Source organism: Neolamprologus brichardi, chromosome 11, assembly GCF_056152115.1.
Source record: "Neolamprologus brichardi isolate AB-2024 chromosome 11, ASM5615211v1, whole genome shotgun sequence".
Lineage (NCBI taxonomy): Eukaryota > Metazoa > Chordata > Actinopteri > Cichliformes > Cichlidae > Neolamprologus > Neolamprologus brichardi.
Genome location: NC_142114.1, coordinates 15,752,910 through 15,764,475, shown reverse-complemented (window position 1 = coordinate 15,764,475; position 11,566 = coordinate 15,752,910). Strand labels below are relative to the sequence as shown.

The 11,566-nt window shown below is 38.1% G+C and overlaps 2 protein-coding genes across 2 annotated transcripts; both read left to right on the top strand.

The window, feature by feature from the left end:
* The first annotated feature begins 31 nt into the window (after positions 1 to 31).
* On the top strand, positions 32 to 9,521 carry il6r (interleukin 6 receptor). The gene is made up of 11 exons (XM_006804913.3): positions 32 to 272; positions 2,331 to 2,954; positions 3,539 to 3,662; positions 4,060 to 4,238; positions 4,337 to 4,506; positions 4,638 to 4,782; positions 5,503 to 5,675; positions 5,772 to 5,913; positions 6,786 to 6,827; positions 7,146 to 7,251; positions 7,411 to 9,521. Exons 1-11 carry the CDS (start codon positions 200 to 202, stop codon positions 7,670 to 7,672), a joined length of 2,040 nt encoding a protein of 679 aa, XP_006804976.2. The 5' UTR covers positions 32 to 199; the 3' UTR covers positions 7,673 to 9,521.
* Positions 9,522 to 9,632: 111 nt separating this feature from the next.
* riiad1 (regulatory subunit of type II PKA R-subunit domain containing 1) lies at positions 9,633 to 11,441 on the top strand. The gene is made up of 4 exons (XM_087848215.1): positions 9,633 to 9,833; positions 9,915 to 9,991; positions 10,929 to 10,975; positions 11,156 to 11,441. The coding sequence occupies exons 1-4, from the start codon at positions 9,750 to 9,752 to the stop codon at positions 11,224 to 11,226; spliced, it is 279 nt and encodes a 92-aa protein (XP_087704341.1). The 5' UTR covers positions 9,633 to 9,749; the 3' UTR covers positions 11,227 to 11,441.
* The last annotated feature ends 125 nt before the right edge of the window (positions 11,442 to 11,566 follow it).

Sequence of the window (11,566 nt, the reverse complement as noted above, 5' to 3'; positions counted from 1 at the left end):
GACTGAGCCAACCAGAGAGAGCCGCCTTTAACTTTGCTGTCTGCACAGGGAGTTTTGGTGTTGCATAAGCGGTTTTCGTGGTGTAAATAGCTCGGTCTTGTTTTCACGGTGTAAAAGGTTTGAGTGGGGTCAGTGTACAGTTGCTGCCGGCGGCGATGGTGTGAGGAGCCGCCGCTGGAAGGAGGATCTCTGGGTAAAAATGGGGATTTTTCTCCTTTTGCTGTTCTTCGCTCCGGTCAGCGGAGTTTTTGAAGGAACATGTCCCAGAAAAGGTAACCTCTCCTCTCATACTGTGTAAATGTAATTTTTTTTTTCTTCATCTGTTTACTTTGTTATTAAGAATAACAAAAACTTAGGCTAATTTAGTGACAAAGTTAAAGTTATTATAATTTGGGATTTTTTTTGGAGTCTAGTTTTGGAGTTAACTGAAAATCACAGCGTTTAAAAATATTTACTTCATCGAAGTTCACTGTATTATTACAGGATAATATATAAAGTAAGCTTTTTTTTCTTGCTCTTTCCGCTTTTGTTCTTTCGGCGAAAAATGCGTTTTTATCCTGTTGGGAAATGTTGTGACGCGTTGTAGCAGCTAATTTTACAAGCTTTTTTTATTTTGTTGTAAACTTTACATTTTATAAATATTATAGGCACAGAGTCAGGAAAAATCATATAAAAACAAACAAACAAAAATTAATCGGCCACTTCATTAGGTACACCTGTTCAACTATGCCAGTCTTATCAGCTGAGCGGATTTACGCGTGTAGACGTGGTCAAGACGACCTGACGAAGTTCAAACTGAGCATCCGAATGTGAGATGATGATGTAGCTGACTTTGAATGTGGCGTGATTCTTGAAAGGTTGATTTGAGTATCTCAGAATCTGCCTGGATTTTCCCACACATCTATCTCTAGGGTAAACAGAGAATGGTTCAAATAAGAAGATATGAGGTGAGCGACAGTGCTCTGGGTGAACATGTCTGGTTGATGCCAGAGGTCAGAGGAGGATGACCAGACTGCTTCAGGTTGATTGGAAGGAAACAGCAACTCAAATATTCACTAGTTACAACAGAAGCATGAAGGTGTATAGGTCTCTGAATGCACAACACATTGAACGTTGAAGTATATAGGCTATAGCAGCAGCACACTTGTCAGCTAAAAAGAGGAAAGTGAAGCTATAATTAACAGGGCTCATCAAAACTGGACAGAAAATATTGGCTGCTGTGATGCTTCAATTTCTGCTGCACATGTGGATGGTAGGATCAGACATAAACAGCATGAAAGCTTAGTTTTTATTTGGATCTTATTTTGACCTCTTGTTTTTAATTCAGTTTACTGAAAATGTTTTGTTTAATTTAGTTTTTATTAGTTTCAATGTCAGTTTTAGTTTCTTTATTGACTGTTGTCTGGAAACCATATACCAGAGACAGAGAGAGCTTTTTAAAAGTAACAAGTAACAAGTTGTTGTTGTTTTAAAAAAAAAAAAAAAAAAAGTCAGTCAAAGCCTCATTAGGAAATTTGTGACAACAAATTTCACAAAACTAACAACTGTTAAAAGGATATTTTCTCTCTATTTTTACTTTATTTTAGTTAGTTTTCCAAGTTTACAAAATCATTTAAGCTCATTTCAATTCAAAGTCTACTTTTTTTTAGTAACTATTTTTTTCACATCTAGTTTTATTTTTATTTTTAAGTTTGAATTAAGCATAACTTTCTGGAGCGACTGCGTGATGTTATCATGTCAGTATGAACAGAGAAGGACTAACCCAGTACCAGCATATAACATAGTGGCTGTTGACTCTACATCAGGCCCTTATCAGCTTCAGCTTCAGTCTCCATTTTATCAGATTTATGAGATAAAATCTTATCAGATGTTTAAAAAGACACAACGGTTAACTGGGCAAGAGCAAAAAGATTTGTTTTACTAAAGACTAAGGGGAATGAAACTATGACTTCAACCCAGTCAAGTTCAGGCAAGTCATACTAAACCAAAACATGTCAGGTTATAAGTGACTGTGTGAGGTCTGAGCAGAATCAGAAAATCTGAAACATTACGGGGAATGTTAGAAATCTAAATAACTGACAGATGTTACAAAGCACGTATAATACAAGAATGAAAAGAAATGATGAAGATGAGAGACACGTTAAAAGAGGAAGTTGGGGTGGAGGTTATGCAATGTGTCGCTCTGTGTTGTGCCTAGTCGATTACAACCAGTACTGAAAATAATGAGAAGCTATCATTTTTACACACACACACACATCAAAAATGACAGCCACCATAAGCACTAGTTCTTATTAGTTCTACAGATTCTGTGTTTGTGTGTTTTTCTGCAGACCCTCCTCCAGGTGTGTTGGTCTTATCGCCGGGCAGTAAGCTGTTTCTGACCTGTGGCGGTCATGTGAGGGTGGATGGTGTAAAGATCAGTCTGAAGGGAAGCAGCTTAAACATCAACAAAAGGGATGGTTCTTCGAACGGGACACCAGCCACTCCAAATGATATACAAAACAGTGCAGTTTCAGTTAAAAGTGATGACAGTTCTCTGAAGAATGTAAGTGAGGGCTACAGCCCTCATTTCACAGAGGCAGGAGGAAACAGAAGCCTCATATATTCAGATGCAGGATACACAACTTCTCCTCACATCGTCCAGCCAACCAGGGCCACTCGATCGCTGAAGGACGAATCTCATTGGACCACTGGAGAAACAGATGTTGAGGATGACTATGAGGAGGATGAAGGGGGGGAAGGAGTGAACCGGGTAACAAGGGGGATAAAAGTGATGCCTGAGTGGAAGTGGAACACGATGACAGTGGGGACAGAAGACAGGGACTGGGGTGAAATTAAATTTGGGAGGAGTGGGACAACGCTAACTCTGGCCTCAGTGAGAATGGAAGACTCTGGAAAATACAGTTGTCATCACAAAGGCAAAGAAAAGTTTAGCGTAAAGGTGATCGTTGCAGGTGAGTTCTCATAGTGAGGACTTTGTGATGGAGGAGGAAGATATGTTATAGCTTTGCTGCTGTGCTTGCTCGTCGTCCTGTTGCATGAGCCAGTATGGGTCAACATTTGGTTGTAAAACAGAAAGCCTCACATTTGACTCTAGAATACTTTTTTTTTTTACATAGAAGTATTCACGGTTGACTCAATATCTGTAAGGCACCCAGGTCCTGTGGCTAAATAACAAGCCCAGATCATCACGCCTCCACTGTTGTGCCAGACTGTTGCTGCTATGCATCACCAAACGTGGTGCTGTGACTATCGTCTGTCCAAAGTTCATTGTTCCCAAATTCTTCCGGTTTGTTTACATGCCACTTTGTAAATCTAAGTCATGCTGCCATGATCTTTTTAAGAGAGTAGAGGCTTTCTCCTGGCAGCCCTTAAAACAAGACATAGTTCAGTCTTTTTCTAATCGTGCTGTCAGAAGGCCAACAATATAACAAGCTACCTGAGGGCTGTAGAGCCTGAGAGGACCCTATTTGGATAATTGATTTTTAAAAATGGATGGGTGAACAGTGTGTGTTTACATGTCTTCTTTATCTCTTAGATTCTCCTGAGCCTCCCAGTCTGTTCTGCTACAAAAAGTCGCCCAGTAGTAAAATCCGCTGTGAAGGAATGCCTCAGAAAGCCGCCATAAAGCAGCCTAGTTGTTACCTCTTGCTGAGTAAAAAGTGAGTTCATTGCACTTGAAGTCCCCCATGAGTGCTTTGTGTTGTGTTTTAAAAGGACCATCAAGTAATATTTTGCTCCTGTATTTACATACATACAGGAAAACTGATGTGTGCAAGCCATGGATAAAGAAATGTGCATACAGTGGTGTGTTCTCGATCAATATTGGAGTATGTTGTAAAACTTCTGTAATCTTGTGCAGTCAAAATGCTAACATTGTTGTTACATAAATAAATATTATTTCCAGTAAACTACTTGAGATCAAAAATTAAAAAGAAAAGAAGGTATGAAAGTTGTAAATGGGCCTAATGTAGTAGAAATGTTGTTGTAGGCCACTTTCTCTTTTCCTTTATGTCCATCTTTGTGTGACTGACTGTTCTTTTCCTTTCCTTCTCTCAGTCCAAGAGAGAAATTCAAGCGAGTGTCATGCTCATACTCATCTCGGCTCTCTCGCTGTTGGTGTGCTCTGGACCACATTGAGGATGATCGGAGAACCCCTCACCTGGTCTACATGTGTGTTACAAGCATCACAGGCAATGTCACCAGCCCCCTTAAGTACTTTACACCATTAAAAATTTGTAAGTGCTCAAGTGTACATGTGTCCATGACAGGACTGAGTATTGGCCTTCTGAAGTGCTTTAAAGTTGTGCTCACTGTGTTTGTTCCCACTCCTCAGTAAAACCAGACCCTCCGTCAAATGTGTCAGTCCGACAGGAGAAAGGAAAGAGGAACAGGCTGACGGTCTCCTGGAATTTACCGACATCCTGGAAGGTGCAAGATAACTTCTATAAATTGATCTATGAAGTTAAATACAACCCTGTCAAACCGTCAATTGGTAACGAACAGGTCAGTGCTGAGACACCTGTTGTCAAACTACTAAGTGTGTATGTTTTTTTTTTTCAATGTTCATTACGCCAGCATGAAACAGAAAACACAGTTTTGTTTCAGAGATTTTTGTTTTTTATTTATGTATTCAGGTACTGCCGGTTAATGGCCAGCGGCAAGCAACCATCACTGATATAATGCCTGGTGTTGAGTACCTGATACAAGTCAGAGCTAAAGAGGAATTTGATGGACAATGGAGTGAATGGAGTCCATCCACCTATGCTAAGAGCTGGACAGGTAAATTTACACAAACCCAAGAAAAAAAAATCAGAAAAATGATCCATCCTAGACACAGAGTCATGACGAGGTAGTGTTTCTGTTTCTGTGCCATATGATTAGACCTTCTCATGAAAAACTTTGCATAAACATCCTCTCATGTACATTTATACAGCTTCCAATTTTTCTTCCTCTATGAATGACTTGAATATGTGCAGATTGGCTAAGCATTCAAGATACCAGTTGATGAAGTGGTTGAAAAAGTTTATGAGTAACAGTGTCCTGTTGCACCTTCCCAGATTAAATACTTCAAATTCCCTTTAAAGTCGAAGTTTAGACATGAAAGTGAAACCACTTTGTGGTCTATGTTTTGTTTTGTTCTGTTTTTATCGGTTAATCTTGCCAGTCTGTAAGTTAAGAGGCCTTCTGATTGAGTTTCACAATTGCTCTACAGACATGAAAGAGGAGTACTAGCTAATTTCCCAAGAAGAAAACAAATATGCATATTTTCATTTTTAGGAAAGTCTTCTGGTTTATATTAAACACATTAGTAATGATTTAAAGACTTATTATTGTACCTTTGGATAAGTTGTAATGCTCCTAATTGCAAAACATTTAATTGTGAAATATATCTGACTAATATTTCATATTCAAGTAAATTACAGACAAATTCGGCATCTTTTAAACTAGTCATATTATTCCACATACAAGACCTTTACATGTTCGTCCCTGATCCCTCAGAGAAGCCTCAGCGTCCATCAATCATGTCAGCGACGTTGGAGGAAGAACAGGATATGACGACGATGATGAAGGTGGTCTGGAGTTTACCGACAAACTTTGAGGAGCCACACAATTTTAGACTCATCTTTGAGATCAAATACGGGGAAACAAACATCTCCTTTCACAGCGAAAACGTAAGTAGACAAGGTTTTACTTAGTTGTGAAAAGTTGAACACTCTGTTGTGTCAGTAAATGGAGACGTTTGCCTGTATGTGTCCATGTTGGTACAGCAGTTTGAAGGGGAGTGCTCCTACACCATCGTAGTGACTCCTACACCTGACGTTGACTTCCTGATACAGCTGAGGTATAAGACAGAACATGATGGTCAGTGGAGTGAGTGGAGTGCACCTTATCTTGTGACCCCCCCAACGGGTAAATAAATACACGCACACACCTCTAAAAAATAAAATAAATAAGTATATTTAAGTTTATCAGTAAGTATTCTATATGCTCAATTAAAGCACTTAAAGTACAGGAGTGTAAGTTTTCACAGAAGTAGCTGAGTGGACTTTATTTGTGCTGATGATGTTTGCTGAATGAAATTAAACTTTAAATCCTGTGACATGTGCTCAGTTTTTGAGATGAAGTGAAACCCAAGTATCAAGATGTTTAAGAAGTTTCTCAGTGGCTTAGGGGTTCAAGATATTGACCCTGTACCATTAGTGCATTTCCCCTCGTTGAGGTGAAAAAACCCTTTTTTTTAAACATCAGTCCAACTCTCTGTTCTCTTTAATGGTCAATTCATTCCTGCCTGTTTTTAAAATAAGGAAGAAACAGCCCTCTAAAAAAAGAGAGAGAGAAAGAGAGAAAGAAGATTCTGCTGGATTAGGCACTATCACGTTGGATTCTTTATAGTCTTTTTTATTTTGAAAGCAAGTGTTAGGCCGTATTGACTTTTAATTGGTAAAGAATTTGTCTGCTAAATTACCCAAAAGTTCTTACAACCAAAGAAGCAAGTCTTGCTGTTTGGCAACTATCAACTAACATAGCTATAAACACCTGAAAAGTTTGCAGAATTCAGTTTAGAATAATTTTCCCCCAGGAGTTATTCCTCCCTGTTGTAACACCTCCCTGTCTGCTTATTGGGACCACTTAAACTATGTCTTACTTATTGCAGTCTGACAGATAGTTCTTTAGGAAATGGACAATTTCAGTCTTTTTTAAAATTGCCTTATAAAACTTTGTCTTGTTATCTCAGGTTTATCTTACTAATATGTTTTTAAAATATATTATTTACCCCGTAGGTTCAGGTTCAGGTTCAGATCCAGATCCAGATCCAGATAATGGTGAGTTGGCATGCAAACTGTGAAATATTACAGTTACTTATGCGTGTGTGTGTGTGTGTGTGTGTGTGCGAGAGAGCCAAAAGAAGAGAGGGAACTCTTAAATGCTGTTAGTGCTGAAAATCCCCTCTGCCCCCTGGGTTTTAACAGGAAACCATGTCATCATAACAACTCAGGCTTGCAACAAAAACAGGCCTCAGGCATTTTGGTTCCTCACACCTACACGCAAACACAGACGTTCAGTTGCACTCAGATGTATTTAGATGGATGCTGTCTTGCTCAGTTAAGATTTATCACAGTCTACCCCTCTTTTTACCACAGATCCCACAAAACCTCTACCAGGACCTGAAGAGTGGCCACATCATTTGCTGTGGATATTTGGTTTATTCGCTATCTTGTCTGTCATTTTGGCCATCTACACTTTCGGGTACTGACATTGGCACTTTCACTGCATCTCTCCAAAAAAGGGCAGATTTATGACATAACATTAGTCATTTCTAAGATGTGATGTACGTCGTAGATTTTATGCACGGTCAGCTCCTTCATTTTCATATTTCTTTTTTTTTTTTTTTAAATTGTCATTCAGGCACAAGGACAGATTTATCTCTAAACTGCACAGTCTTTATTTCACCACCCTCTGTGATGACTCATCTCAACCTTCGCCCTCTGTCCCGGTTGCCCCAGAAGGAGTAGCTTTGGTGACCTTTGTCCCTACAAAGAGCAACAAAGAGCACCCACCAAGTGATGAAAACGAAAGTGAAGAAAATGAGGAACAAAAGCCTTTGAGAGAGATGACAGACGCCAAGCACTTCAACAACACAAGTTATTTCTTCCTCCAGAGGGAATGAGAGCCGTGCAGAAAGAAGAATTATAGGCAGAAAATGTGGCAACTTACACTGTTGGACTGTTTTCCAGTTCCGTGCCAGTTTTATAGATAGCACGATGTTCTCCACTGAACTTTAAGAAGCAAAGTCAGAGGCAGCTTTCTGACTTTACTTCTATCTGTCTTTATCTATCTAACTTTATCTCATACCTAAAATACCTCTTAAACACTTTTTTTGTGTGACTGGTCCAAAGAGTTGCCCTTTACCTTCTCTTTTCTACATCATCCATCTAACCATCCATTTTCTAGATGACACAGAGCAAGAGGCAGGCTACATTTTTACCGGTGGTCATTGTGTCTCAGAGCTAACACAGAGAGACAGATAACCATTGACACCTACGGCCAATTTAGAATCGCAACCTAGCCTGCCATGCATGTCAGAGAACACACACAGACACAGCATGGTGGTCTGATGGTTAGCACCATCACCTCGTATCAAGAAGGTCCCAGGTTTGAAGCTATGTAGAGTTTACTGTCCTGCATCAGAGCAACTGAAATATGTGTTATGCAGGTCAAATAATTTACAATTTTTGAGCAACCTGACCTGTCTGAATTTTGTATATATTGCTAAAGGTTATCAAATATATCACATTGTTTCCTTTCAGGGTGTTCATAATGTATGCAGGGTTTGCAGAAGTAGTGGTTGAGGTCTTGTAAATACTTCATCTGTTTGCCTGGGATTTTAGACTGGGACAGTCATAGTCCCCAACATGCTTTTGATTTTTGTAGTTATTGCACAGTGAAAAAACAACAACTTATTTTGTATAGTTTTTCAGTGACGTGGTGGACTTTAAATGGTTCACCTGCTGTTATAAGAATGCAAGAGAACCTTTCAAATAAACAAATGTGAGCTACTTTTGAATAAGCTGTATGTTTCTAGACCAGCATAGATAGATTTTTAAACATGTTAAAATAGTACAAAAACAACAATAAAACATAAGAATAAATAACATTAGTAGCACTTCTTAATAAGTCACACTATTAAGAATTAATAGCAAGTCTAAATGGCATACTAAGGGGGTAATGGGTAATGATATATAAATGATAAATCAGGCACTTGCTAATACCTTACTAATGCTTAATAGTGTGACATTTTTATAAAGTGAGGAGGAGGAGGACATGTGTGGATTCGTTTTTGTTTTTTATCCTGTCCAACCACAAATCCTTATTTACATTTTACCACATATATTATTTTCTGTAACCCCAGTAACATGCCAAGAGATATAAATATTTACATATATATATATATGTAATATGTAGGCAATGCCAACACATACAGTGCTTAACAAATGTATAAACAGTTGATGAAAACTGTTGGCTGTCAGAAGATGTTGTGAAGGTGTAATTGTGAGAATGAGATGGGCAAGGAGCAGTGGGGCAGTTTTGGTGACTTCATATCCACGTGATGGCTATATAATATGTCAAGCATATCGATCTGTCAAGAATGATACTAACTCGTTTTGAGCCGGAGAAAACATTGTCGTTACAAGATAGAAGATGTAATCGGTTTTGCAGGGGGTTCCAAATTAAAAGTGTCACTGACATAAAAAAAAACAAAACTATTTTTCAAGAGAAATCTGGCCAAGAAGGCAACAGAAATTGCACGGTATACATACATAGTGTCACTGTTCTGTAACGTGGCCAAAAAGGGCTGGATGAATTGTAATAAAGATGGTTTCAAAGCAGGATATTTCTTCATTTAATATATAACCCCTTTGTAAATCATGTTTACTTCAGCCCATTTAAGCAAATAGATCAACGATTTCAAAAGCGAGAGAGAGAATTAAATCGTTATTTGGTAGTCAATCACTTTTTTTGCACAGCAACGACTCAAACGTGGTATTGACGTATGCCGCCACCTCGCGGACACTGCCGTTCATTGTGTACGGTACTTCGTTTCCATAGCAACCGTTACTGCCAAACCACTGTGTTAGTAACGGTTGACTCGTGCTTATCGTGACTTCAGGGTTCGCTGTAGATTTGCAGTCAGTGCACACTGCAGGGTTCGCACTTAGACAGAAAAATAGCATTTTCTTAGAGAAATGATGGCTGAGACAGGCGGTGTGACCAAGCTAGACGTCTCTGTACTAAACGCTGAGCAGCAAGAGAAACTGCGACAATTTAAGGTAACGTGTTGCATTTCTCAACGCTAAAATACCACCTTTATTTGTAAGCTATGTCCTGAAATGCTTTTCGCATTGACCCAGATCAAGACGAGAATCGACAACGAGAGGTATTTGAGGTCGCATCCCGAAGTAGACGTACTCATAGGCGACTTTCTAAGGTCTGTTCAAGTTCACATTAATATCACAAAAATACATGCTGAATGGGGAAAAATGTTTGTGATGTTTTATTGTTGAACTTAACACTGTCTGCTTTAAGTTTAATTTTGTTTGTATTTGTTTATCTTACAGCAAATGTTACATTTCTAGGGTAATATGCAAACTTTCATTTTATTTTCACTGTGTATAACATATTATGTTAATAACCTCTGTACATTCAGTGGAACCAGCCACCATTTCAAAGAAATGTATGAAAGATTACAATGTATTTTACAATATAATAATACAATATATGTATACCCTGAAAAGGATTTACACCAATAAATGTACTGCAATATGGTTTCTGCTATTCAAGCTTAGTCTCTCTATCATATTTTTAACATATGTTACAACATTAGTATTAAAATCTGAGTTTTCCCTGCTTAAATTGATTTTGGAGCTGCCAAAAAAGGTTTTAACAGCCTCAAAAAATAAAATAATAATTCAATAATTCTGGAATAATTAATCTAATATCTGAGCAATATATCATCATCTTATACTGTGCGATAGTCTTGTGTCTCATATCTTTATATTTGTCTGGGGAAATGGGAAATATGTGCAGTGATTTATTTAAACTTGTGCAAACATGCATGTGGATACAGTATGGAGCAAAATACAAACGATTTTACAAAAGTTTTCTTGTAATTTTGTTAAGTAGTATTCAGGAATAGTTCTCGAGGCTTCTTTAAGGACATCCCAGAGCTCTACTTCAGATATTGTCTGCCTTTTGCAACTAACAAATAAACAAACAAACAACCTTAAAATAACCATTCTTTTGATGGGCTGACAATGAGCCCAAGTCCAAAGAATAATTTTAAAAAGTCTCCAGCCCAAAGCTTAAAGCACCATCACTCAAGTCTACTTGAGCAATAATTTGTCATTTTCCACCTCTCCTCACAGGGATGTGCTTCATAAACAGCCAGCTGACATCCGTGAGTTTGCTGCAGGTGAGTTGTCTGCAGTGTGCATCAACACCAAAAATGGCCAGTTGGTCACTATTATTTGTTTTCACATTCATCCTTTTTCTTTGAACAGTGCCCAGTGTTTAGTTAGTGAATAAATATAAATACATATTTAAAGTCTGCCACGGTTTTTTACAATTTCTCTCTTTTGTTGGACTTTTTTAGATCACTTCTCAAACCCAAACCTTGAAGAAACTATTCTCCCCAAAATGGAAGGAAACAGCGAGACAACCTGAAACACTTCCAACAACTTCACCTATGTTTTCTCTATATTGATAAAAAAAAAATTATGGACTATGTTTTTTGGAACAATGATGCTGCTTCAGTTGCTCCATTGTCCAGTTTGTGGACAAGGGTCCTAAAGGGTTTTATGCTTATTTATTAATCAAAATCCTTAAATGTATAATTACCTTGATATACCTTGAGTGGTATTAAAGATTTTGTCACATCACCACAAGTATTTATATAGATTACACAATAAAATGTTTTTTAAAGCCAAGATCCACACTCTAGAAAGCCATACTGACAAGAAAATGCAAATTATTGGTTAACCTGGCTGATATACAGGAATTATTT

Coding starts and splice junctions, on each gene's coding strand:
- il6r (XM_006804913.3), top strand. CDS start 200: ATGGGGATTTTTCTCCTTTTGCTGTTCTTCGCTCCGGTCAGCGGAGTT. Junction 4,783..5,502: donor CTATGCTAAGAGCTGGACAG/GTAAATTTACAC, acceptor CTGATCCCTCAG/AGAAGCCTCAGCGTCCATCA. Junction 6,828..7,145: donor AGATCCAGATCCAGATAATG/GTGAGTTGGCAT, acceptor TTTTTACCACAG/ATCCCACAAAACCTCTACCA.
- riiad1 (XM_087848215.1), top strand. CDS start 9,750: ATGATGGCTGAGACAGGCGGTGTGACCAAGCTAGACGTCTCTGTACTA. Junction 9,992..10,928: donor CTCATAGGCGACTTTCTAAG/GTCTGTTCAAGT, acceptor CTCTCCTCACAG/GGATGTGCTTCATAAACAGC. Junction 10,976..11,155: donor CATCCGTGAGTTTGCTGCAG/GTGAGTTGTCTG, acceptor GGACTTTTTTAG/ATCACTTCTCAAACCCAAAC.